The sequence below is a fragment of the Miscanthus floridulus genome, chromosome 3 (assembly GCF_019320115.1).
Source record: "Miscanthus floridulus cultivar M001 chromosome 3, ASM1932011v1, whole genome shotgun sequence".
NCBI classification, from domain to species: Eukaryota; Viridiplantae; Streptophyta; class Magnoliopsida; order Poales; family Poaceae; genus Miscanthus; species Miscanthus floridulus.
The window spans coordinates 117,637,340-117,665,060 of record NC_089582.1 but is presented as its reverse complement, the minus strand read 5'-3'; the positions used below and the strand labels follow the sequence as shown (position 1 = coordinate 117,665,060).

Genomic DNA, 27,721 nt, shown 5'->3' with positions numbered 1-27,721 from the left:
CAGGTGGAAGCGTGGGAAACTCTAGCGAGCTAAAGCAAATCGTATCGCTTAAGCCCACCATACAGAAGATGGTGGAAAGATGGGTCATCCGATGACCAAAAGCGTGAACGCACGACGTTCTCTCCATGGACGGCGCCAACTGTCGATACAAAAAGTGACCACCAAGTAAATATTTGTAATTTTACTGTGCGTTGTGATCGGATGTGGCCTAGCACTTAATGACACATGATTTATACTGGTTCAGGATATGTGCTTTAACGTGCGCTAAGTGTTGGAGCGTATGCTCTGTATAGCTGTTGAGATCTAGAGCTGTGGAGTTGTTCGAATGCTCAGTTTCTCTAGAGCCAGATCTAGAGAGAGAATCCAGCGTCTGTCTCTGTTGGAAGAGAGCACATTCCCTTTTATAGGTGAAGGAGATGGCCTGTTGAGATCTAGAGCTGTGGAGTTGTTCGAATGCTCAGTTTCTCTAGAGTCAGATCCAGAGAGAGAATCCAGCGTCCGTCTCTGTTGGAAGAGAGCATATCCCCTTTTATAGGTGAAGGAGATGGCCTTACAAGTTAGAGAGAAAGAGAGAGTGTGTGTACGTGTGCTACCTAGTCTTGTTGCTCATGCCATCGGGCATGAGACAATTGTTGGCGCCCACAATACTGTTCATACCCAGACGTGTCTGGCAGGTTTTACTGTGTTCGCTTAGTATGGTAAATGTTGGCGCCTACAATACTATAAGGCAAATATCGACGCCCACAACACTGTTTGGGTTCGAACACGCCTGAAAGGTTGCATAATACCCGCCTGGCATGGCCTAGTGGCACAGCCCTGTAGGTGTGCGGGGTATGGTAGGGTACGGTCTCTGGTATTGCGGTTGACTTGAGCGCCTTACCTTATCTGCTCCGCCTGATCCTTGGGTCCTCGTCAAGCGGGCGTTCCCGGTCGGTCGTTCCCGATCGGCTCCGACCGTGTCGATCGGGGAAGAATCACGAGCGGAGGCCCGGTGTATTCCCGGTCAGAAAAAGAGGTTGGAGTCGAACTATATCTCCTCCTTGGCCAAGTCTTCCGGTCAGAGACCAGATCTTTCTCCTGGACGGTCGTTAGGTAATTGGGCCGGCTCGGAAGGCGCGTGTTGTCGCTACGCCGTCTGCTGGGTCGAGTTTTCATTAGGAAGCGGGCCTATTGGGAACCCCGGGTTTGTGAACCCAACATAAACCCTAGATTATTTTTTATCTTAAGTATTTTTAGACGATTTTAAGTGATCATACAACAAGTCACTATAAAAAATCTAGAGTTAGCCACATTTCTCAATATCCAAGTCATGGTAAAAATTAAAATTTATCAATTGTCATAGTTCGACGCAAATATTCACGACGCTAAGCTCATACCACGTCTGCGCCACGCAAGCAGCCACGCCAACGACACGTAGAAAATGACCCTGGACCTCGGCGCCAAAGCAGCATCAATGGTCACGACGCCGAGTTCAGGGTCTATGTTTTGAAACGATACTGATATTTATGAAAATCTTTCAAAAAAAAAAGCTGAAAAACAAAAAAAAATTCGGATCAAACCACCGCCACCACCAAGCTCCACCTCGGCACCTCCGCCGACCGGCTTCGCTCGCCATGGCCGCCACCGCCTCCTCCCTCTCCCACCTCCTCGTCGCGCCCAAGGCCAGACCCAAAACTCAACCAAACCCCTCGCATCTCCACTCCCACCGCATCAGTAACCCGCTCCCCTGCCGTGGGCAGCACTCCTCCCTCGGGGTCTCCGCCGCGGCATCCGACCTCCTCTCTCCCGCGCCGTCCCTCAAGTCCCGCCTTGCCGCCGGGCATACCCTCTATGGTCTGTTCCTCCTCTCCTTCTCCCCGACCCTCGCCGAGCTCGCCGCCCTCGCCGGCTACGACTATGTCGTCGTTGACATGGAGCACGGGCCGGGCGGGATCCCCGAGGCGCTCGCCTGCCTCCGCGCGCTCGACGCCGCGCGCACCCCCGCCGTGCTCCGCCTCCCGGAGGCCAGCGCCGTCTGGGCCAAGAAGGCGCTGGACCTCGGCCCCGCGGGTCTCATGCTCCCCGCCATCGAGTCCCCCGCGGCCGCCGCCGAGGCGGTCTCCCACTGCCGCTACCCGCCGCGCGGGGTCCGCGGCGCCGCGCACCCCATCGTCCGCGCCTCCGCCTACGGCTTCGACGACTCCTACATCTCCCGCTGCGAGGACGATACGCTCGTTATCTGCCAGGTCGAGACCGCCACCGGGATCGCGGAGATCGACGCCATCGCCGCCGTGGACGGCGTGGACGTCGTGCAGATGGGCCCGCTCGACCTGTCGGCTAGCATGGGATACCTGTGGCACCCCAGGAACAGGAAGGTCCGGGCAGCGCTGAGAGAGGCCGAGAGGAAGGTGCTGGAGGCCAAGAAGAAGGTGGCAGCGGCGTTGAATGGCAATGCTGCTTACTTGGGCGGGTTAGCGATGCAGAATGATCCGCCGGAGCAGCTCAAATTGAGGGGTTACCATATGGTGGCTGGCGCAGTGGATATTGCAATGTTCCGGAAGGCGGCATTGAATGATGTCAAGCGGTTTCAGGAGGCAGTGATGGAGATCGGCGAGGAGTGTGATGAGGAGGAGGGGAAGGATGAGAAGGAAAATGACGGGTACTGGAGTGAGTGAGTGAGCAGTGTAGAACAAAACTGAGCTGAAGTATGGAGGGAACTGGCTATGGGTTTTTATTCCGGTGATATGTTTTTGTTCTGAATTCAGAGGGTCTTAGCGATCCCCATTTGTAGGATGAAACTCGAACTGGTGGCTACCAATAAAGTGCTGTTTTTTTTTCTTCCCACAGTTCTTTTTAACGTCTGGAGAAGTCTGGACCGTTTCGGCCAAACGTTTGAAATTATATATCATGGGATGAGAAACACATAGGTAATTTTCCAGGTTGTTGGTGTGGTGGGGTCAGGGCAAGCTACACGCCCAGAATCCATATTGTCCATCTCAGCGCTTGCTCAACCTCCACCACAGGTTCAGATATGCAGCTACGTCCAATCCAAAACCAGTGCTTTGGACATTTCTGCTTCTAAAAAGATCTCCTTCCAGTAACAGTATGCAGCCTTAGGAGAAGCTAAGCTGTCTTCTAATTCTCCGAGTCCATAGTTTTTGCTCTTCCTCTCTCATGATCACAATGCTTTCAGCTAGTTCTGTAATGAACAGCAACCTTGCTTGCTCATCAAGGATATCATCCTGTTCAGATTTCATATCTGGCCATTCCTGGCGTCCCATAGAGGCTATGAAACTCCATCGGATGCGTGCTGTGAGCTCGATACGTATAAGTTGTGCTGCTACTAAACCTGCAAAGACTCCTGGTACTTTGATTATGCTCTCCAATTGTTTTGGTTGCTATGCAACTGTTAGTTTATTCTGATATCGTTGTTTGTTTTTCCTTACAGCTGAAGAAGAATGGAAAGTTAAGCGGCAACTGCTAGCGGAAAAGCGGGTAACTTGCATCACCCTACCATGCGTTTCCTTTGTAAATATCTTTGGAAGTTTGTTATGAAATACTTAATCTTTAGTTCTACGATGAGATGGGTTTGAACTACATGTGTGCAGGTTGAAAAAAATATTCTATGTGATATAGGCCTTCTTTGTAATTTAGAGGAACATATCTACCTTAGTTCTATTAATTCACTGTTGGCTTATGGTGAGCCTACCATGCTTAGCATATTTCATTTATAACAGAGGCTTTGCTGCTGTTTGTTTTGCAGGTACGCAGTGTTGATGTGAAGGAAGCACTGCGCCTTCAAAAGGAAAACAACTTTGTAATTCTTGATGTCAGGCCAGAAGCAGAGTTTAAAGAGGTCTATATTTTTATGCTGTTTATAGTTACTCTATATTTTTATGCCACAGTTTTAGGTCTCAGGTTTAGGGTAATAACATATCAACATGTGTTTTGCCATTTCTTAGGTAAAAGTACCACCGTTAGGAATTTTTTGCAATAGAGATCACATGCTGGACAGTTCTAAACTTGTAATTGAATATATTTTCTGCGAACTTAACACTTCTTTTTTTGATGGAGGAAAACCCTGCTTTTATAGAAAGCAACCAGTCTTTACAGCAAAAGAAAAGAAAAGAAAGAGACCAAAGGAACCGCTGGAAACACCAGCAACCAGGTTTGAACCGAAGACCGCCCAAACTGGAACATCACAGCCCTTACAGGAGCAAAAGGCTTGCACAGGAAGAAACTAAAACACTAACTAGACCTCACTCCAGAGAACTCCAAAACACCTCAAAGAATTCCTTCAATCTCCATGTCAGCCGTGCGCTTCCAGAAAACCATCAACCAGGACTTCATTCTTCCAAGCCTGTCATCAAAGAACCTAGCATCGCCGTCCTTCAAAAGGATACGCCGTTTCTGAGTAAAAGAGAAGATTTTATAGAAAACTTCATTAGAAGACCTTGAAACCTTTTCTCTATCCCCATTTTATTTCTAACATTCCACAAACCCCAAAGGACTATCACGAAGATAAACAACTTGATACGGTAATCTCTACCCACAATAGGAATCCAATAATAAAAAACATCTTGCATGCTCTGTGGAGTTCTATCCCAACCTAGTGCTTCTTTAAAAGAGAACCAGATAGTTCGAGCAATGTTGCATGGAAAAAAGATATGACCATTTGTTTCAACTACCCCACATAAGCAACAACTTGACACTTCTTGCTGTATACTATCTGTTGTTTGCTTCATGTCATGGGTTTCATTACCCTACTAGAAGATTTATTTTTCTGTGGCAGTTGTATAACTTTTATGGATTTTTATCCATATGTAGGCTCATCCACCTGGTGCCATCAATGTACAAATATACAGATTAATCAAGGAATGGACAGCTTGGGATATTGCAAGGCGTGCGGCATTTGCGTTTTTTGGCATATTTGCTGGAACAGAAGAGAATCCTGAGTTCATACAGAGTATGGTAGCAAACATTGTTGCTGCTGTTTGATTACTCATCAATGATACAGTAACCAGAAAAGCACACGTTACCTTTGTGCAGGTGTTGATGCGAAGGTTGGGAAAAATGCGAAGATAATTGTGGCATGTTCTACAGGAGGGACACTGAAGCCAACGCAAAATTTCCCTGAGGGGAAGCAATCTCGGTATGTTTATGTTCTGTAATTCACACTGCAAGCTTGACAATAGCATGCGTAGTCGATCATTCTCAGTATCTGTATACCCTTTCAATAAAAATGATGGTTCTCCGAGAGACAGGTGCACATATGTTTGGCAGTGGGGGAAAGACTGCCTCCATGGTATTTCTTGGAAGAAGAAACCTTAGCTTTCAACCGATCAGAAAACTTCCCGAACCCTCATAGTGCAGGCCCTATAGCATGGCACTGTAACCAAGGCTGGCGGCCACCACCCCTGATAGGACCGCACCGTTCACACAGGCCAACCACCACCGTAACCATAAGCCAGTACCCTATGTGCAGCCATAACCAATCGAGTTACTTAGACAATGAAATTAAGAAACTATTGGAGAATGCTCTTGATGGATGGATTTTTTTTTCGAACAATGCAAGAGATTTGCGTATCATTTCATTAAGAAGGGAAAAAACAAAAAATGCACAAGGAAATGGGAGAGCTAAAGAAAGCCCATCCCAAACACACCTTACACACTTGACTACAAACAGACGTGTCAAGCTAAGGTACACAACACGACCACAACCTGTCCACCTTCGACCATCCTCAAGGGTTAGGCTATCGACATAATGAGGTGCTCATGGAGGGTAGAGGCGCCAGGCCTCCAGCAAAACACCACAAGCTGCTTTCATTAGCCACTGTGAAGAGAGCCTGAATGTTTGGCCTGGCCCTTCAAGACAAGGGCATTCCTATGTTCTAAATCTCCCAGGCAACAAGGGCAAGTCTGGTGCCAACAACCACGATAATTCCAGCTCCAATAGCGTATATTTAAGTTGTTGCGGTTACCTTGGGCAAGGTTGTCCGGTCCAACTTATGGCGAGAACCAACCTACTTGGCCCTTCTGCCCATGATGCGCTCCTGGCCTTAATTGGCTGGATCATGCCTCCAGTGCCGTTGCTTTGAAGAAATTAGAGTTCTCAAAGCAAACCATCACGTTGCATACATTAGCATGGGATAACATCATAGGATTCTGGTCCTATTGTGTTGAACTTCGGGATCGGAAATGATTAATAGGGACACGATTAGAGAGTTAAGGCCTTTGTGCATCTGCTTAGAGCCAGCATAAAAAAAAAATCAATCTCCGGGGGAAAGACTGCCTCCGCGGCATTGTCGTGCGCAGGCCGAGAAACACCCCGAAAGCCGGCTACCCTGGGCGTGCCATTGAGCGCCTAAGACACATGCCTACGGCCACGAGCATCTCGCTAAAAGCGATTCGGGTGGTTACACGTATAGTAAAGAAAACAGCCAATAAGTGGTGTTCTTTTAACCCAGGTCTGTTTGAATTTGCTCCCATGGGGAGTCGAACCCATGATCTGAAGAGTGCTACTTAAAGCTCCTGTGACCACTAGGCTGTAGACCTGTTCGCATGTACAGAATTTACAAGCTCCACCATGTTGCATACGAGATGCATAGTTGAATGGGCAAGTGTCATAGGGTGTAGGCCACATTTGTCTCTTTTCCTAACTATGTTATTGCCTCCGTTTATATAATATAAGCTGTTTATAAATAAAACATTTAGGACAAGTTTATTAGTTATTACACCCTTTAAAATTTGTAGGCGTAAAACTCTAAAAATTTGTAGGTGTATTCCGTTTCATTGGGACAAGATTTGGGACAACAATTACTCTATTAATATGTCATTTGTGTGATACAATTTCGTAATCATAAGTAATTATTTTTCAATACCAATCTATTGACATCAAATTTGTATTGCAAAAATCATGTATTAATGAAGAAATTGTAGGCCAAAGTATTGTCCTAACAAAATGAAATATGCCTACTAATTTCAAATGCAGGGAGTACCGGAGTAGTTCAGCTTTTTTAACTAATTAGCTTGTACTAAACGTCATATATCTAAAAATGAAGAGAGTAGTTTATTACATGGTGCTTTCTGCTGCTGGGCTTATAGCATTAGAATTTTCAGTGACTGCAAAGGTAAACCACGTTTCTTCACCTGTTTGGATTTAGCAGATTAGTATCCACATTCTTTAGTATTTTCTTAAACTTGAACTAAATCACAAAAAATTCTAGAAGGATGTTGGATAACTTAATCCTTGAGGAAAGAAAAGCAGCATGCATAACTTATTCGAGAATAGTGATTCGGAAGCTGTTGAATTTACTTTCAAGCAAGACCTAGTATGTCTACAACCATGTTACACACGTTTATTTTACCACCCGTCTTTTTTCTTCAGAAAGTGACTTGTTCGAAATATTATGCTATTTTCTCGAGAGCAAATATCAGCGTTGGAGCTTATCCTCTGTTCCGGTTGATTTTGGCAGGTCCCTGATAGCTGCATACCTGTTGGTCCTGAATGGCTACAGCAATGTGTACCATCTGGAAGGTGGGCTTTACGCATGGTTCAAAGAAGGGCTACCAGCTGTTGAAGGAGAAGAATGAGAAGAGAGACTTGTTACGACATAGTGTTCACATGCTGTAGACTGGAGTTGCGAGGAGATTTCTCCTGCCAATGTGATGATGTCTCGTGTTCCTCCTGCCAATTTGACGATGTCCTAGATTTCTCGTGGCTTTGATACTTGAGTATGACAGTTGGATGACTAATGGCTTTGACCAATAAAGTGAGCAGAAGAATAGTTTCGTTTGGATCTCGAGCTTAAACTATTTCCTTCTAGTGATAGAGCTGCTGTCCCTTTTATTCTACTTTAATGGAGAGGCAGAGCTCCTGCAATTCATTAAAAAAAAGGTGATAGAGCTGCTGAAAGAGATTTTCTTTGGGTTTTGTTTGTCCCTCCAATGATGTTTTGCTAGTTTGTTGAAATCTTCTTTCAAGATCAAGGTGACCTGCTAATAAGATCTGGTCCATTGTTCTAACAATTTCTGTTTCTGATGCCATGTGTGGTACGGAGAACATGGATCATGGTGTTCCTTGGATCATTTCAGAGGGCTGGAAGGGCAAACATCCTTGTGAAAAACGAGTTTGATGACACAAATCCGCCAATTCTTTGCATAAAAAAATGGGGGGAAAATGATGAATGACAGATGGATCAGATACACGTACAAAGCTTACATGGTAACATGCCTAATAAACCATGAAGAGTGTAATAATCTGCATTTTGTAAATGTGATGAAGTTCTTAGAAAAGGTATATTTTTAAATAACTCCTACATGTGCACTGAAGACGCCACGCCATGCACATCATGAGCAAGCGCACTGCGAGCTCCTCTTCATGGCGCTGGTCTCCATGATGGAGCCCACGTCCACCGCGGTCCCCTTGAGCGACAGCACCTCGCCGCCGCCATCGCCATCGCCCTGCTGGTCGCCGCGCATCCGGCGTGCCTCGTCGAGCTCCAGCGCCCTGCGCGACACGACGGCGAAGACCTCCTCGAGGAGCGTGAGGAAGGCGCGCTCCACGTTGTCGCCCGTGAGCGCGGACGCCTCCGAGAAGAAGAGGCCCTGCTCCTCGGCGAGGCGCGCGGCCTCGTCGGCGGCCACCTCGCGCCGCGCCGCGGGCATGTCGGCCTTGTTCCCGATGAGCGCCACGACGGTGGAGGAGCCGTCGGCGTGCGCGCGGAGCTCCTCCACCCACCGCGCCACGTGCTCGAACGTGGCGCGCCGGGTCACGTCGTACACCACCATGGCGCCCAGCGCGCCGCGGTAGTACGCGCTCGTCACCGCCCTGTACCTGCGCTTTGCGTGCGTGCGACGCCGCACGCGCCAGAAAATGGTAAATCAAAAACCAAAGCAATGTTTGATGTTTCTCTCGCACCATTTACGTATTAACTAACATTTGGGTTTGGGAGCCGAATTCAGGAGAACCAACCAAAATGTTACTATGATTCGGAAGAGCAATTTCACTACCTGCTTGAATTTGACAGAAACAGCGAGGTGCCAACTGCCTAATCCAGATGCAAGATATGACACAAGATTGTTTTGAAATAAAAGACGTAGTCTGCCAAGTCTTCTCCTGCACGTTAAGAAATGCCGAAAATAATGGTGGCTCTGTCCATTGATGGAGAGGTCTTTTTCAGCGTGATCGGCATGCTTAGGGACTTAATTAGTTGTCCCTACCGTAACATCGACTCGGCATATTCTAACATGTATATCTTCCAGTCGCTTTAAATTTTGCATTGTTAAACTTTCTGCCCACCATTTTGCGTGCTTATCTACTCAAAATGTTCTCTTTTTATTCAAAAGTGAACATTTTGAGTAGAGACCACACACCATCGACCTGCTCCATTCCTATGTTGCTAAACTTAAATGTCCGTTTCTTTTAAAAAAAAACGATGGAGGCGTGGCGGAGAGGAATCTCTACTCTGACATCATCGTTCACCACCTTTGGAAGCAACTTAATTATCATCACGTACCGAATCCCCTCTCAAAAATAAACGGCTACTATGACGTGAAGTGTACACTTGTCATACGCCCAGCCAAATCGAGTGAGAAAAAAAAGTTAAAGCGTTTTTGTTTGTTTGTTTTAGTTTCGAAGGAACCAAAAGCCAAAGCTTCAAATGCACGAGTAGTGTAGCTGATAAGGCATGTGTTGATTCGTTGTGAAGAAAAATACGTTCGTTGGCTGAAAAAATACGGCTTAAGCCAAGCGAACATGGAGTAGAATAGAATCCAAACGACGCACGGCTACAACACAAATGCCTACTGATGAAGAGAGCCCTCGCGGAGGAATTGGAAGGTCACATGATGGTCTGATCGCGAATTGTGCGGCGTATGCAGCACAAGAACAGCGCCGCCGCGTTGCACCGGTGCGATGGAATCACCGAGTACACAGGCATGCGCGCGGCACGACGACCGGCGGCGCGCGAACGCACGAACGTACGGTACGTACCTCTCCTGTCCGGCGGTGTCCCAGATCTGCGCCTTGACGCGCTTGCGGTGGAGCGTGAGCGTGCGCGTCTGGAACTCGACGCCGATGGTGGACTTGGAGTCGAGCGCGAACTCGTCCCGGGTGAAGCGCGCCAGCAGCTGCGTCTTGCCCACCGCCGAGTCGCCCACCACCACCACCTTGAACACGTAGTCGATCTCCGCCTCCTTCTCGCTCTCCCACCGCGCCGCGGCCTCCTCCTCGGCCTCCGTCCTGCTGTTCCCCTTCCCGAGCGCCACCATGGTCGGTCGATGAGGTCGGTCCACCAGCAGCAGTGCCCCGCCTTGGCCTAATAGCTAGCTAGCTAGATCGGCGGCCTATCTCGCTCCCCGGTCGAGCTTCTTGATACTTGCAATCGATCGATCACGCGAGCTGCGGTCTATGCCCGCGAGCAAGAAGGCGAGAAGAATAACATGGCAGGAGCTGGCCGTGGTTGTCTTGTGTGGCATGCAAGAGGGAGGGCAGGGGCAGGGGCAAGGGATACGCACTTACGCAGCTCTTTTGAGGTTTGCTTCTGCTGGTCAGCTGGGTTGGCGTCTGGCGTCGCGTGGTCTGCGTGCCCTGCTTTTGGCGAGAAAGGATTGCCGCGCAAAGGGCAGGCCGGCAGCCATCATCCCGCTCCGTGTTCTGCTGGAGCCTAGACTTATGGACGTCCAAACTCAAAATAAATAGTAAGAGATCCAAATTAACTTTTAACAGAGTACCTATACGGAAGACCTATTTTAGGTGGTCTGAGAGGCATAACCTAAATATAGACATCTTCTCTCCTGAAAACCCATTTGTAGAAAGGATTCTCTTTTAGATCTTATTGTTGAAGAAGATACCGAATATGTATCGAACCTTTTGTTTATAGTGCTATCAAAGAATAAATAGGTCTTGTATTTTGGATGCTGTGGTTGGAGATAGCGGTAACCCACACCTCGCGTCCCCGCCTTGTCTCGCTCATCCTTTTCGTTTGGCTTGAACCTTTATTTGGATGCCTATATGCGTTGTCTTTTCCTTTAGCCTTTCTTGCAGCCGCAGCAGGGCTTGAAAGGCATTGATCCGACGCAGAGCACACGCCACAAAGTGAATGGGGGACTTCGCTTTCTGCTCGAGAAAAGGTAGTACTCCAGTAAAGTCACACTACTACGTACATATCTCTGGACATTCTTAGAGAGAACCTTGCCGATACTGTATTTCTCTCCCAACAAAACAGGGCGAAACCACAAGTCCACAAGGACGCATTAGGAGTCAGAGCTACATTAGTCGTGACAAAATGCCGGGAATCCTGCATCGTGCCCTACCTAAGGTCTTTACAAATTGGTTGAGGAGGAACTCGTTTAATTGGACCAAGACCAACTCTGCTCATGGGGTTGGTGTCCTGGTGTCACTGTCAGTCACCCGGCCGGAGAATTCATTCAGAGATCCATCCGATTGGAAGCCCCAGAACACCGTATCAGCGAAAGCTTGACGAATCTTCAGGTGCTAAAATATCCCGGACCGATTTTGATCATAATATGGCGACCAACAGTCCGGGCTATGCCATCCAGAACCCGAAGAAATATCCAGGTCCAGAATCCAGACGCCACGCCCGTTCCCGGATACATACACTGAACAAAACGTCAAGATCATGGTGGGCGGTGCGCAACTGCTACACGGATCGGATCGGGATCAGGCCGCCCAGCGTCAGGTCTCCGTCATGGCGTCGCCTCCATAGGCTACACAATCACGTAATCATGCTATCACGCCCTGGTTGTAATTCACAATCTTTGTAAGCATGTGATGCTGTACCTGTGCATTCAAGAGCGCACAAGGATGAGGGGGCAACCTACCAGCGTCTTCGTATCAGAGCGAGGTTACTGTCGTTTTACAAGGATTAATGCTGCGACTAGGACTCGGACCAGCGCATCACGCACTGTTGAGGAGCCAGAGCGAGCGAGCGAGCGACCAAAGCTCTCATCGCGTAAAGGGACAGCGTCCTCAGGCAAATTATGAAATCAATGCGATCGACTTGCGACGTCTGTCTAAGCTCACCAGCCTACGCAGTACCACTGGAGATGAAAGATTTGTACGTAAATGAGCTTCGATCGTTTGCTGCAGCTGCGAGAGGACAGAGGAGTTAAGCTTCGTCTGCTTCCGATTCCGACGCCCAGTCGCTGTCGTCCCGGTGCGTGCATGCTTGGAGATGGATGCACATGCACGTCCTGTTCAGTTCTGGATTCTGATCGAATTACTGATCGACGGCAACAAGCACGATGCGCGCAGCAATGGCTTTATGTGTGGGCGCCAGGCGTGCGTACGACGACGATGCCTTGTGCGTGCAAGCCCTTCGCTTCGCCTCCCTGAATCTCAGCTAGCTGTCCTCGCAGAGCAATGCTTGCATCGACAACCACCGGGTGGCCAGTAGAGTGCCACAGCCATGTGCTGTTGCAGTACACTCTGGCTATACTTCCCGTGGACGGTGGACGGCAAGTGCAGCTGGCGGTCGGTTGCACTTGCACCGTGCCGTTGCAGGTGGAATCGTGGGCTCGCCGCGCCGGCGACGAACGGACCGGCTTTTCCCCCAGCTTACGCTGAGGCCCACGGCCCAAAACAGCCGAGGTGGCCCGTGAATCGTGATGCATGGGATGGGCAGCTCTACGGGCCAACACCGTTCGGTTTGGCTGGCCTGCGACTGCGAGCGCTGCGTGGTTGCAATCCGCCTGCAAGCGCAGAGTCTAAGCCGCGCGACCCATCTCTATCTCTATAATACTAAACCAGAGCCCAGTGGGCGAGTGGCTGATTGCCTAGCCATGCAGAGTCTAACTTGCTCCTGCTTGGTTGTCTTCCTAAGCCATGTCTCCACCTTTGTATCCAACCTTGTCTCCAGCGGGTTCCTAATGGAAACGACGTTTCTGAACGTGTAAACTGGTTTGCATTGCTCGGTGACCAATCAGATGCATCAGCCCTCCACCGATGCATATGATAAAACGATGTGTGTGCTCTCAAATGGTTAATGTAATTGCAGTTTTGTGGAAAAACGTCTGGAATAGTATTAAGTCAAACTTCTCTACCTGTGGCCATGTTTCTATCACCTTCTCTGCAAGTGTTAAAATATATTTCATAAAGAATTCAATGGAATTAATTTGGTGTGATAATCACATAACACAGGTCATGGACTGATTCATAAGCTACATTGTGCACACAGAATTTGAGGGAACAGTCAGCACATAGTACAAAATAATAGCAAAGGGGTAATTAATTAACCATAAAGTGGATCATGGCTAAGAACAAGTACCATAATTGGCTTATAGCCAAGCAAATGCTGATGTGGAGGAGAGAAGAGATGAGAGAGAAGAATTTGGCCCTCGTTCAAGCAACAAGTTAGAGACAGAAACATATGCAGTGGTGGGCCCATTCTTTAAATAATGAGAAGGATCATGAAAGAAAAGATGAAACACGAATAAAAAAACAATAAAAAGATTGCTCAGAGATAAATAAGAGACTACTATTGTATAGTTTGTCTTTTATAACTTAGCTAGTAGCTAAACACTTGGATTTATTATTAGACTTGCTCTCTAAGGTGCAGGTGTACTTTTATTGTGAGAGACAATTTAAGAGGACGTGGACAAAGGATAATGTATGCGTGAACAACTAATATGACCAAGATGCAAAAATCTGTGGCTGTACAGGTTATATGAAACATCACAAAGTCAAGGGCATGAGAGAACTCCAGGCACAGGTTCACCGGTAACAAGTGTATAGCAAAACAGTAAGAGGATCCTGCTCATGCACGTTTTGATTGAATCCGGTTTAACCATCAATGAAAAACGATTGAAACACAAACCTCAGAGCATGAAATCACCACGAGGACCGACGTGTATAAAAAAACATAAACACAACTATATATTTTTAATTATTTATTGTTTAAAAAACACACAACTATAGTTCAGGCTTAACTCTATGATACTGCGTATTCGCATTGCACGCTGTTGATCTAGAACCTATTCGTAAAAATCATGAAGAGGAAATGTGTATATAAACCCAGAAGCAGCAGGACTATACTGTAAAGACCTTTACAAAATTGAAACAGTACAAAGTCAAAACCCTGGAACTGGAAGAAGTGCATTATAAAAGCCTGCAAGTCCGAAGGACCTGTATGTAACATGTCCAAGGACCAGTCTGTAGGCACGCAGGGACCGGCGCGCAAGCTCCAAGGACCTGTTTAAAACATATCCAAGGACCAGGAGGACCTATCTGTTTTATGGCAGGGACCGGCGCGCAAGCCCTAAGGACCTGTTTGTAACATATACAAGTATCAGGAGAACCTATCTGTAAGATGGCAGGGACCGGCGCGCAAAATCTCAAAAAAATTTGGACCATTTCTCGATTTGTGCGTGTCATCCTTGCGCAGGGGCCATGCTAATCTTCTCTGTATCGTTCCAATTTTATCGGATGTCTCCGAAGAGACATAGCAGCTGGTGCGCTCGCGACTATAAGCTGGTGTTTTCGTTCCTGCGCTTCCGAGGTGGTGCTAAACAACGTTGGCCCTACTGCTCCAGATCCGCGCCGCGCCCTCTCGCATCGCATCCCAACGCAACGCACGGCCCCGAGCGGAGGCGTCCGTGGGCTGGTTTGATTCCAGAGGCCCGCTCACAAGTGCCACATGGGCCTATTTGTTATTCTGCCTTGCCTCGTGTTTGGGGTTTTGCTCTTTTTCCCCCCTTTTGTAATAACCTTGTAATAGAAGTACGTACTACGTACGTATACAAGTTAGGGCAAGCATAATGCAGTATGTATGTGCTAAGTTGAGCTTAGTTTAAAATCCAGTGCGATAAGCTTTAGTTTATTTAGTTTCAGACTAAACTGCCCAAATTCAACAAAACTCCATCCAGTTGTACTCAAATGTAAGCTCCAATTTCAGAACATGTACATCCTGCTTCACGTCAAATACAAAATAACTCCAGATCCACACATTTCTAGAGCAAGCAATCAAAATGAGCTCAAACAAGTGGCACATTGGTCCTGAAATTGGAACCCCGACCCCCGAAGCACTTCCCTGCGAAGACTGCATGGACGGACTCGGCCACTGGGGAATCCAGCAGCCACAGAGCCAGGCAGTGGCCATGAACCGCACCTCGGTTGCCGCCCAGCTCTCACGCGGCGGCACCCGGCGCCGGGCAAACTCCATTAGCGGCGCCAGCGCCAGCGCCAGCCCCGCGCCGGAAGTCGGTTCCAGAATCCATGACTCGAGTCGAAGTCGGAACTGCAAGTCCACGCTACCCTGCATCGCACGGACCCGATTTCCGACCCCGGCCTAAAACACGAACCGGAATCGGTTCGCGCTTGGCCTTCTCGGTCCTGTTCCCGTACTATATAAGAGAAGAGAGGAGAGCCGAGGGGCACGCTCCGCACATTCACGAACTCTCGCTCGTTCGTCAAACAAGTCGCGCACGAACTCGAAGCCATCTAGGAGGTTTCACCTTTCACGTGCGTGCTCAAGCGGGACCGAGCAAGAGGATCCGATCGATGGCGGAGAGGCAGGAGATCGTCTCCGGCGGCGTTGCAGCGGCGCCGATGTGCGCCAACAGCTGCGGGTTCTTCGGGAGCGCGGCGACCAACAACTTCTGCTCCAAGTGCTACAAGGAGCACCTGATCAAGACCGCCGAAGCCGACGCCGCCGCTCTTGTCGACGAGAAGAAGACCGAGTCCACCACCAAGCAGGTTGCTGCTCACGAGCCCGATCAGCTGGCTGATGGTCATCAAGATCCTGACGCCACCGCTGCCGTTGTCGCTGCAGTGGCCACGGCCACGCCAGTTGCTCAAGCACCGGCAGGGAAGAAGAAGAACGGTGGCCGCCCCTTGGAGACGCAGAAGCACGAAGCGTCGTCCGGGTCCGGTCGCCGCGGCCCCATCGAGTGCGCGAACGCGTGCGGTTACTTCGGGTACGCGGACACCAACAACCTGTGCACCCTCTGCTACAGGGACTTCCTCAAAACCGTTCACTCCGCCCCTGCCCCGGCGCCATCGGCGGACAAGGTCGTCCTCGCTGCTGCCGAGCAGCCGGCGGCGGACCAGATCTCTGCTGCAACTTCCAGTTCCAGTGCTGCACCCGCGGTGGAGGCGCCGCCGGCGGTGAAGGCGGCCGCGCCCAACAGGTGCGCGTCGTGCCGCAAGAAGGTGGGGCTGCTGGGGTTCCCCTGCCGCTGTGGTGCCACGTTCTGCTCGCTGCACCGGCACGCGGAGAAGCACGCGTGCGACTTCGACTTCAAGACAGCGGGCCGGGAGAAGATCGCCAAGAACAACCCGCTCGTCGTGGCAGCCAAGATCAACAAGATCTGATGCAGAGCAACTATGCAGCAAGAGCGTGCAAGGCTCCCTCTAGCGGTAGCGATTAGGTCCATCGCCTTTTGTACGCGATTTTGGTTTAGGCGGCCATCATGTATTTGGTTGCGTTGCACTGTAGCAGTGAGAACCAGATCGTTATGTCACTGAAGTATAACATTCTTTTATGCTATCAAGCTGGCAAGTTTGAAACTTTGCAACGCTTGAACGATGAATGCTCTTTGTTCTGATGCTCCTGTTCTGTAGTTAAATTTTTGCTGTTAATGGATAGTGTTGCAGTCGTACGTAATTAGGTGATGTGCCACAGGATTCCTCCAATCTATAATACGGTGATTTGCAAGCCTCGCTTGGGCTATAGCCTATTTGGTGGCGATTGAGATGAAATTCCCAGGTAATCCAATTGATATTATATATATTGCAAATACAAACAAATGGATGATCAAAAGATGTGTCGTGATTCATAAAGAATTAATTCAGATGTTAATATATATATTTTTTTAAAAGTTTAATGAAAACTAGAGAAGTTTTAGTTAGAAGTTAAGATAAAATTAAAAGTAGACTATAGCTTGGGTGTGTGTCTTTTAAGTTTGAAAAATGAAAATAAAAATCTATTAAGGGTCATTTTCGCATAGCTTCGGCTTTGGTTTTTTTTATGGCTCGCAGAGGAGCTAGATCGGTTTTTGTACTGATGAATTTAGCAGGGATTTTGGAGTGGCTCTGGCTTTAGGCCAAGCCCTCCCAAATGTTCATCCAAGAGATGGCTCTAGTTATTACTTTAAGTTGTTCCATAGGCTCGTACCGCTGCATTCGTAAGCTGAAGCGTACTTTTTTTTTATCTCCACATATGAACCTTTTTATGGTTCTTTTTTACCTCCAACTTATCGTATGCTTCTGTGTTTCTTTCCACCAAACTTGATTCTTATGTATCACCTTTATACCTAATTTTTGTACAACTGATTTGTCATGAATACTGCCGGTACTGATACATACATTGTGCTCCGCTACAGATGCTTACCATGGCGAAACAAATATGTATTTTTTGTACAATTTTTACCACTTGTTTACAAGTCCATGCATTTCCAAAGTTGTTTTTCTGGCTGCTTACAATTTAAAACGGGGAGAATATATTTTTTGTAAATAGGCAAGTTTGGATAGAAAACATGTTTGTGACAACTGAATCGAAAACAAAATCCTGCTAACTCTGATTTGGGCAATGAACGAAGACTCAGAATCAGCAACAAAAATACTTGGACATTATACCACGAAAACCAACTAGCACCGGTGGATTAACATGTTCCGAGGCACAAAGCATCACCAACTAGCACCGGTGGATCAACATGTTCCGAGGCACAAAGCATCACCAACTAGCACCGGTGGATCAACATGTTCCGAGGCACTAAGCATCACCAACTAGCACCGGTGGATTAACATGTTCCGAAGCACAAAGCATCATCAGGTACAGGATCCATGTAAACCATCGCTACAATCCAATTCTCATGAATTCATTTACATCAAAATGAGCATGGCAACCATGCAAACCAATGTGTTCCAAAAACAGGCTGGAACCACTGATACACCTGCAAATTATGGCTCACGTCCCTCAACAGATAATCAGAGTCCCACTTACCAGCTAACAATATCAATCAATGAAGTGGATGACCCAAGAACATTAGCACCAGTAGAGAATGAAATCCACTATAACATGCTTGTCACATTGCTAAATTATATAACAAAAACATATCATACTAACAAAAACATATCATACAGCAAGGCAACCTCCAGTAGTTAAGTACCGTCAGTTGCAACAATTGTTTGTCATAGACTAAGCTAAAGCCTCTGGAGAAAGTCAAGTTGCTGATGAAAGCAAGAACAAGGTTGCCAGGTCAAGGTATCAGGAATTCAAGACGGTGTAGAAGAAAACTAGATCCGCGCAATTCAGTGCCTAGGACCCACCATGTGAGCCCATACGAGGAGAGTGAGAAAACTGCAGGTTCAAATAGCGTGAGTGAGGGTCCTGTTCATCAAACCTATAGCCTGCAAAATGAAGTAATTTGTTCAAAGATGCAGTCAATCAAGCAATGACCCCATGCTACAAAACTGGCATATTTGAAAATATAAGATGTGACAAGTTTACACAAAAATAAAGTATGAAAGGGTACAAAAAGTCAGTGGATTATGCTATCGTAGAGATCTAAAGTAATTAATGAATTAGACAGATATTGGCATTGACGTGGACAAAACGAACAGGTGTTGGCAAATCAAGTATGAGAAGTTGTTGCCAGCCACTGTACGCAAATGTCGTGACAAAGAAGGGTCGTATTCTCTTAGATTATTAGAATCTAACTTACTGATCCAGCTGCCACAGAATCATTTCTATACTTACCATTTTTTTCCTTTTCTGTTCCAAGCGTACATGATATAACAACTGCTGTCTTATATCTTAAGCAAATGAGATAGGCTAACAAAAGTCAAGACTCAAGAAGTTTGAACCATTGCTCAGTCTTAAAGTAGAAATATTGCTTGGCGCCATTCATAATCACTACAGAGTACGAAAATACCATCCAGCACCAAGTTGTGTTTCGCGTACACACCATAAGGCATAGATTTATAGAAGTCATTCAGGGGTACATGAAGTATGATTTCCTCAACCTCAAGTTGTGTTTTACAGTTCCATTTAAGAAGCAAGCCCAAATAAAAGAAATCTAGGAACAGAAACAAACAAATGAAGCTATCACCTAATTGTCACTGATACACAATACAGCGATACAGGTACGGTATGGCAATATGAAATTCTAAAAATAACTGATACACTACCACGGGAAATATATATATTTATATATAACTAAACTTTTAAAATTATGAAAATAATTGAACTTTCTGGGTACCAAGAAAGCAGTTAATCAGAGCAACATCATCTAAAACAATGAAATGCTCATGCTGAATGCATATCTATCCTAAGATGAAAGGGAAAAAGGAAAGAAAAGATAGAACAAAGAAAATATGAGATGGGCTTCTATTTTCTGGGGAGTTGGCCCACTCAGCCCATATAAGGACCTCAAACTTAACCGTAAAATCTCCTCTCGTCTTGCACATAAGCCAGCCAGCCACTGCCGCTGCTCTGCTTTCTTCCCGTTGCAGTTCTCTTTTTCGCCAACGCAGCTTTGGCACCACAGGTCAACATTTCACAGCAATGACTAGCAAAATGGGTTGCCCATGCTCTACTCATCTCTTCAAGTATGCTCAGACTTTGTGCTCTTCCCAGACCTAGCAGACCAGCCGCCTCTAGGCTCTCTCCATTTCTCCATCTCTTCATGCTACGCCGGACGGGAAGAGGAGTATCGGACTGAGGTATCGTCGAGTATCGGAAGCCATATCGGCAATTAAATTCTTTATTTTTACATCGCAAAGTTCTGATACCTCCCCATATGCTATCTGTACCATGCCGTATTGGATACAGGTATGATGGCGTACATGATGTAGCGGTGATACATAGCTATCACACCATCTGTCGAGAAAAGAACATCTGAACTTGGAACAGAACCATAAATCAATCTTCCAAACTTAACGCTGAAGTGTACGGGTTTAAAAAGTCCCAAGAATTGGCAATCCCATCAGCACTAAGAGGAAAAAAGGAGAACCTTAATTGCATGTTTAATAGCTGCAGAAGTAAGGGCACCCAACAAAGTGGGTGAGTGCAAAGCCTAAGCTGAATCTAACAGATCCACGTAAACATTTTTGGCTTTACTCGGTAGTGATAGATTCTGAAATCACTACTGAGCAGGCTGTTAATATTTGCATGAAGTCCATTAAACGAAAGGAGTGCAAACCCTAAGCCAAACAGACTATATCCACATGAACTCTATTGACTAGTTCTAAACTCAGGATTTATAATCACGATGATCATCGAAAAAGCATTCAAAAGTTCTTTACAACAAAACTGGAACCTAAAATCTGAAATTTGGACTAAAAATGCAGATGTGCTACACTGACATGTATGTCCTAGTCGTTTTTCAAAAAATCTGAAAGATAGGCTCCCTAATCTCAATGCTTAAGAAGCTACAACACAGAGTAGCATGGAAATTTCATACTGGGAATTACTATTCCCAGGATTACTTCAAAGATTTAGCATGAAACATAGGCTTGAAATTAACTACACATGTTTATGATATGACTTATGTTCTACTATTCTAGATTTATACAACAAATGTAAAAATCTAGTCTACACCAACTTGAATACATCTATGGTAGAACATTTATTAAGTCATACCCGTGATACTGTTACCAATTACCACTTAAATAAAACAGCAATCAGGCATAGCTAGAAGTTGATCACAAACCATATTGGTCAAGACGCTGACGCTTGCATGGTAGAGCAGCGAATTGCGGCTGTGCCATCACCACCTGGTTGCCCTGTGGATTGTGCTGCAGCATCACTGATGGAGGGCTGAATGGCAGAGGTGGCTGTGCCATCATCATCGTGGCCCCTTGTGGAGCCTGTTGCTGAAGCATCGCAGGTGGAGGGCCGAGAGGCAGAGGCGGTTGCGCCATTATCAATGTATCAGCTTGTGAAGGCGGCTGCTGCTGCTGCATCAATGGCAGAGGTGGTGGTGCCGTCATGTGTCCGGCTTGAGCTTGCTGCATCTCCATCATGGACGGATGGCACATGGGCAAAGATTGCGATGGCGCCATACCTTGAGCAGGTTGGTCAGCAACCGTGGCCTGGGCTTGGGCTTGCTGGGGCATCGAGGCCATCATCATGCCCATGGGCGCAGCTTGAAGGAGCATCTGCATAAGTTGCTGGGAGGTAGGCACCATCGCAGGCGCGAAATGCTGCTGTTGCGGAGCCATCATGGTTGCCCCCTGCGGCAGCGCCATCATGGTTGCGCCCTGCGGCTGCGCCATCACCGGAGCACCTTGCTGTCGCGCGGGCCCGGGCTGCTCAGGCGCCACCCAAAACCCGGGAGGGCCTTGCGGGGACGCGGGAGCCGCCACGTTCTTGGCCGCCTGGGGCGCCACCGCGAACCCGGGATTGCCCTGCGGGGACGACAGCGCAACAATGGTTGCGCCCTGCTTCGGCGCCGCCACCGCAAAAAAACCCGAGAGCGCCTCTGTGCGACTGCGGCGCGGTCACCGCGGCTTGATGCTGGGTTGCGGGAACATCCGTCGTAGCGGCGGCGAGCCGCTGGGAGTTCGGGTCGGCCATCTCTCCTCAGGACCGGCGAGCGTCGCCTCTGATGGTGGATCTGCGCGCCGGAGACGGCTAGGGTTTAGCTGAACGGGGAATGCGGGTGGAAGACGTCGGCCAGCGCAGGGGCGCATTCTTTTATTGGAATGCCGTTGCCAGTTTTGGCTGGCGCCCGCGGAGAGATCGCCGTGGAAGGAAAGGCAGCGGCGGTGTGAACGGGAGGGGAGTAGTGGCCAGCCGGCCGGCGTGATGCCGCGCGTGAGCGGGGAAACTGGCAGGTGAGTGGTGGAGGTTTTGCGTGCTGGGCTTTACTAGATGGGTCCTCTCTCCATGGCGCAGTCGCCTGTGCTGAGCGCATGAGGACCATCGATGGCGACTGGCAAACGATTAGCTGCTTCCTGTGCCAGAAGCAAATGTTGATGCTGAATGTCGGTTCGGTTCAGCCCAGAATGAAAGTGATCTTGGAAGAGTAACTCAAAGAGACTCTCAATATCTTTTTAAATTATTAGTAGAAATATAGATTTTGGTGATTAAAATATTCTTCAATAGCTTTTTTAATTGGTTATCTAAATATAGCCATATTTTATTCTAGATTTCTTGCTAGACAAATATAGAAAACAAGAATATCTCTCTAGAGTGCACATAAGATATAGAAAAACGGTTAGAGAGTGCAAAAAAATAGAAAGTGGTTTTTATTAGGATAGGGCATTCGGGTTATGCGAAAAATTCGGGTCGGGTAATTCGGGTATTAGAAATTGCTACCCGGTTTTGGTCACGAAAAAGCATTATCCGAAATTGGGGCACCGGGTTTGAGTTCGGGTTAAATTGACAAAACCAACTATTTTGAAAGAATTCTAGTAGAATTTTAAAGCAATAAACAACGGTCCTTCAAATCACATCATGTCTTCGTATCAATTAGCAACAAATGATTATCAAGTTACCATAAATCTACATTAATTTATACCAAATAATAGATTTATACTGTGAAAGGATCAAGATACCCAAGAGGGGGGTGAATTGGGCTAATTCTAAAATTATTTGCAATAATTAAACTCTACACTTAGCCCACTTCACCCCTTGTGCCTAGAAAGTGATTCTAATGATCTACCGCACAAAAGTTTAGCACCCTAAGTTCCGGTCCTACTCTAGCGTGGCAATTCTAAGAATGTAAAGACAAGAATTGAATTGCTCAAAAGTAAATGCTCAAAGTAAAGAGAGGAGAAGGAACGCAGCGATATTTTGCTGAGGTATCGGAGAGTCACCACACCCCACTAGTCCTCATTGGAGCACCTGCGCAAAGGGTGTAGCTCCCCCTTGATCCGCGCAAGAATCAAGTGCTCTCTATGGGCTGATTCTTTGATACTCCGTCGCGGTGAATCGCCCACAACCGCTCACAACTTGAGTTGGGTCATCCATAAGCTCCACCGGATGATCACCAAACTCCCGATCACCACCAAGCCATCTAGGTGATGGAGATCACCAAGAGTAACAAGCACTAACTCTCACTTGACTACAACAAGCCTAATAAGAAGGGTGGATACACACTTGCTACTCTCCTTGCACTAATGAGGCCTTAATCTTGGATTCTCAAATCTCAATCATCTTACTAGGCTCTTGCTCTTCTTAGCACTCTCAAGGGTGTTTCTCAGATGAACAAATAGGCAAGAAACCTCTCTTGGATGAATAGAGGAAGTATTTATATCCTCCTCGTTCAAACAAACCGTTAGGAGGTTGAGTCAGCACTCTGCGGGATGACCGGATGCTCCGGTCAAGGTGACTGGACGCTCCAGTCAGTTATACCCACCACAGAGTTGTTAAGTTATGACCGGACTCTGACCTGCATCCGGTTACCACTGACCAGATGCGTCCGATCATGAAAATTGCTCTCTGAAACCTTACTGATGTTGACTGGACGCTGGCACCCAGAGTCCGGTCACTTCGCTGTTCAGTGTTCGGTCAATTATCGGATCCTGACCAGCGTCCGGCTAGCACTGACCGGATGCGTTCAATCAGGAATTTCCCTCTTTGGAACCTCTCTAGAGTTGACCGGACTCTGGCACCCAGCGTCCGATCACTTTTCACTCAACGTTCGGTCGCAACCAAACGGCACCAGTTGATCAAATGAACTAACCAGACTCACCCTTCAGCGTCCAGTCACAACTAGACCAGCGTCTGATTAGTCATTTGACCCTCCATTCACTTCCAACTCGAAATCATATGTGAATAAAGTTTGCTCTAATTGATCTTAGGGTTACTCCTGAGCTACCTAGTGCTAGATTTGACAAGTGTGCACCACACCTAACCCACTAGACTCACCTAGGTCAAGCTACTAGTCCATACCCCTTTAATAGTACGGCCAAAGGAAAAACAAAGTCCTAAACTACTCTAAGTATCTCTTTAATATGAAACGACACTTAGAACTAGTTCATCCTTAACCTTGTCGTCTATCCTTTAAAAACCAAAACGATTTCCATCGTAGGAGCATGACAACCATGATTGCCCAATCAATTGCTATTACCATGATCTAACTTAATTGCCTCTGCAAAACACACGTTAGTCATAGTAATCTTGTATTGTCATTAATCACCGAAACCCAACTAGAGGCCTAGATGCTTTTAATCTCCTTCTTTTTGGTGATTGATGACAATACAACCTCGAGTATGTGTAAGAGATGCAGTTTTCAACATGTTTGGTTCATATAAGCTTTTGACAATAAGAGCAAAGGAGTTAGACATGCTTATATGACCCAAGGCAACATGGTGTACTCAGTAGATATGAAATAAGCGTGAGTACAAGAAATAAAGCTCATTTGAATCGGAGTAAACCGCGGAAGCAAACCCCCAAACCAAATGAGCATAATTGTCATATCACTTCATTATGCTCTCTTGGGAGTACTCTTGCCCATTAATTCATAATGGGAGTCACTTCATTATGCTCTCTTGGGAGTAAACCGTGGACTTTGTTTTAAATGAGGGGGTATAAATACTTCCTCTATTCATTCAAAGGGGTATAAATACTTTCTCTATTTATTTAAGGGAGTACTCTTGCCCATTTCATTTTAAATGAAGGGGTGAAGTGGGATAAGTGTAGGGTTTAATTATTGCAAAGAATTTTAGAATTAGCCCAATTCACCCGCCTCTTGGGTATCTTGATCCTTTCAATTGGTATCAGAGCCTCATGCTCATGTATTTAGGCTTAACCGCCTAGAGAAAGATGTCTCATAGGGATGAACCTCCTCCTATCTTTGAGGGAGATGATTTTCCTTATTGGAAAATCTGCATGGATGCGTATTTAGAAGCTCTAGATGTTGGAATTCTTAGAGCCGCCTCTAAAGGTTTTCCAAAACTAGGGATCTCACGCACCTTCAAGGTGATAAAGTGAATTATGAAAAATAGAATACAAAGGCTAGAAACACCATCTTTAGAGGCCTTTGCAAAGATGTGTTTAACCAGGTGAGGAACCACAAAGATGCCCATGCACTATGGTTAGATATTTGTGCGCTTCATGAGAGAACTAAGAGCGAGCGTGAGGAACAATATCATCTTGTTATGAAAAAACTTAATTCATTTGAGATGCTCCCGAAAGAAAGTGTCAATGAAATGTACTCACACTTAAATTTTCTTGTAGAGGAAGTCAATGGACTTAGACTTACTCAAATGCAACCATCCGATGTTGTAAGAAAAATCTTGAGTGTCCTCCCTATTGACAAATATGGGCATATTGTGACCATGCTTCATCAAGGTGATCTTTCCACCGCTACACCAACTCAAATCTTAGGAAAGATCAATGCTCATGAGATGTACATGCACATCACACCACAAGATGGCTCATCCTCTACCAAGAAGAAAGATAAAGACTTAGCATTCAAGGCTAGCCAAGAGAATGTCAAAGCAAGAATTGAGTATGAGAGCTCAAGTAATGATGAAATTGATGATGCAAGTCTTGCTCTCATGGTGAGAAGAACCGCCAAGATGCTAAAGAAGCTCAACAAGAATGGCATCAAGTTTGATGGCAAGAAAAAGAAGTTCTTCACTAGCACTAGAAGGAAGCCAATCTCTGAGATGGATTGCTATAATTATGGAGAACTTAGTCATCTAGCACATCAATACCCCAAGCCTAAGAAAGACAAATACAAGAAGAAGAACAAGGGCAAGAAAGATGACTCAAGTGATGAAGATGAAGATGAGAAGAAAAAAAACAAGCCATACAAGAAGAAGGATGGCAAGGACTTCCACAAGAAGAAAAATGGCAAGGCATACATCGTCAGTGATTGACTCACAGACATTAATTCATCAAGTTGCTCATCCTATGATGATAGTGACAATGAGAAGGTGGCCGCTATTGTGATTGACTCTTCATCATCTTCACCAACACCACCGCCATCATCCTCTACACACCTATGCCTTATGGCCAAGGGTGAATGAAAGGTATCAAATGATGATGAAAGTAGTGGTGATGAAAATGCTTGTAATGATTATAGTGATAGTGATAGTGATGTTGATGAATTTGAATCACCTTCATATGATGATCTTGGTAAATTGTTAAATCAATATACTAAGATCATTAGAAAGACAAAAGCTAATAATGAAAAGCTAGAATTTAAGAATGATTCTCTTTTAGCTAAATGTGACATAGCAGAAAAGGCTAGTGTTGAGCTTAGAGAAGCAAATGATGCTATGTCATCCAAACTCAAGGAGCTCAAATCTTCTAAGAAAGAGCTTAAAGATAAACATGATAAACTTGAAGTGATACATAATGAGCTCATCACTAGCTACAAAATGCTAAAAAAAGAATATACAAATCTCAAGATCAATCATGATAATCTTGTTATCTCTCATGAGTTTTTATCCAATAAGCCATATGATGCTACTAACCATGTTGCTACGATTGATATAGCTACATCATGTGATGATTTGATTATTGAGAGCATTGAGCAAGGTTCTAGTAGCAGAGGCAACCAAGTGGTTGAGTTCGATAATTATGATGAATATGTCAAGATCAAGAATGAGAATGAGAAGTTTAAGAAAGATCTTGAAAAGCTGTCAACCACCAACACCATTGTGTTAGAGAACTTTGACCATGATAGTGATCTAGCTCTTGAGAATGAGAAGCTCAAAGAAGAGAACAAGAGACTCAAGAAAGAGAAAAATTATGATGAGCTCAAAGAAGAGAACAAAAAGCTCAAGTTAGAAAAAGAACATCTCAAGATTGGGTTGAGCAAATTCATAAGAGGTCAACATCTTCAAAGTGAGCTACTCATGAACACTATTATGAAGATGGATAGAAGTGGCATTGGGTATTTGGCAAATCAAGAGAAGAAGGCACAAGCTCAACAACAACACAAGTCAAAGCCAAAGCCAAAGAGGTGTTTTGAGTGTGGATAAGGTCACTTTGCCCATGAGTGTCAAACTCCACCACCACAACCCTTGCCCAAGCATGCTAGACCTTTTACTTTCAATGCTCATTACATACTTAGAAAGGACTCTAGTGGTAAAATAAAAGTCATGGACCTTCCAACAAAAATAGGCCTAAGAAAATTTGGATTGCAGTCACTAGTAGAGAAAGTCAAGGGCCCTCAATAAGTATGGGTCCCTAAATAAGCTTGATCTCTTGTGTGTAGGTGAACTACAAGACCGGTGGAAGTCATTGGGTAATTGAAAGTGGTTGCACATAACATATAACCGGTGATCCTCGTATGTTCACCTCACTAGATGAAGAAGTAGATGGCCAAGAAAGAATTATATTTGGAGATAATTCAAAGGGCAAAGTCAAATGATTGGGCAAAGTGCCAATATCAAATGATCACTCTATTTCAAATGTGCTATATGTTGCTTCTTTGAGTTTCAACTTGCTATCCGTTGGACAATTTTGTGATCTTGGCTTTCAATGCTTGTTTATTGAGAAGGAAGTGGTTGTATCTAAGAAAGATGATAATCAAGTGATATCCAAGGGATTTAGATACAACAACCTATATCTAGTGGATTTCACCTCCGATGATGCTAACTTGAAGACATGCCTATTCACCAAAACATTACTTGGGAGACTATGACATAGAAGACTTACTCATGTTGGGATGAGCTCACTCAAGAAGCTTATGAAGAATGAATTGGTGAGAGGGTTGAAGGATGTGAAATTTGAGAAGGACAAGCTTTGTAGTGCATGTCAAGTCAGCAAACAAGTTACAAACACTCATCCTACAAAAGCTTTCATGTCAACAACAA

General features: G+C 46.0%; 4 protein-coding genes, 1 non-coding gene and 1 pseudogene across 5 annotated transcripts; 3 read left to right on the top strand and 3 right to left on the bottom strand.

Annotated features, from left to right (window-relative positions):
- Window positions 1–1,146: 1,146 nt before the first annotated feature.
- Window positions 1,147–2,865, top strand: LOC136542169 (uncharacterized). Its single transcript, XM_066534480.1, has one exon. The coding sequence runs from the start codon at window positions 1,506–1,508 to the stop codon at window positions 2,652–2,654; it is 1,149 nt and encodes a 382-aa protein (XP_066390577.1). The 5' UTR covers window positions 1,147–1,505; the 3' UTR covers window positions 2,655–2,865.
- Window positions 2,866–3,007: 142 nt separating this feature from the next.
- LOC136542172 (rhodanese-like domain-containing protein 14, chloroplastic) lies at window positions 3,008–7,784 on the top strand. The gene is made up of 6 exons (XM_066534483.1): window positions 3,008–3,343; window positions 3,428–3,474; window positions 3,743–3,835; window positions 4,807–4,945; window positions 5,029–5,131; window positions 7,455–7,784. The coding sequence occupies exons 1-6, from the start codon at window positions 3,154–3,156 to the stop codon at window positions 7,570–7,572; spliced, it is 690 nt and encodes a 229-aa protein (XP_066390580.1). The 5' UTR covers window positions 3,008–3,153; the 3' UTR covers window positions 7,573–7,784.
- A 325-nt stretch (window positions 7,785–8,109) lies between these two features.
- LOC136542171 (ras-related protein RABA3-like) lies at window positions 8,110–10,647 on the bottom strand. Its single transcript, XM_066534482.1, has 2 exons — window positions 9,974–10,647; window positions 8,110–8,815 (listed from the first exon to the last, which is right to left on the bottom strand). Exons 1-2 carry the CDS (start codon window positions 10,249–10,251, stop codon window positions 8,329–8,331), a joined length of 765 nt encoding a protein of 254 aa, XP_066390579.1. The 5' UTR covers window positions 10,252–10,647; the 3' UTR covers window positions 8,110–8,328.
- A 3,691-nt stretch (window positions 10,648–14,338) lies between these two features.
- On the bottom strand, window positions 14,339–14,441 carry LOC136547697 (U6 spliceosomal RNA). The gene has a single exon (XR_010781661.1). It is a non-coding gene; the product is annotated as a U6 spliceosomal RNA (small nuclear RNA).
- Window positions 14,442–15,499: 1,058 nt separating this feature from the next.
- Window positions 15,500–16,450, top strand: LOC136542170 (zinc finger A20 and AN1 domain-containing stress-associated protein 7-like). The gene has a single exon (XM_066534481.1). The coding sequence runs from the start codon at window positions 15,500–15,502 to the stop codon at window positions 16,310–16,312; it is 813 nt and encodes a 270-aa protein (XP_066390578.1). The 3' UTR covers window positions 16,313–16,450.
- A 1,551-nt stretch (window positions 16,451–18,001) lies between these two features.
- LOC136546636 (uncharacterized) lies at window positions 18,002–21,782 on the bottom strand (annotated as a pseudogene).
- Window positions 21,783–27,721: the final 5,939 nt, after the last annotated feature.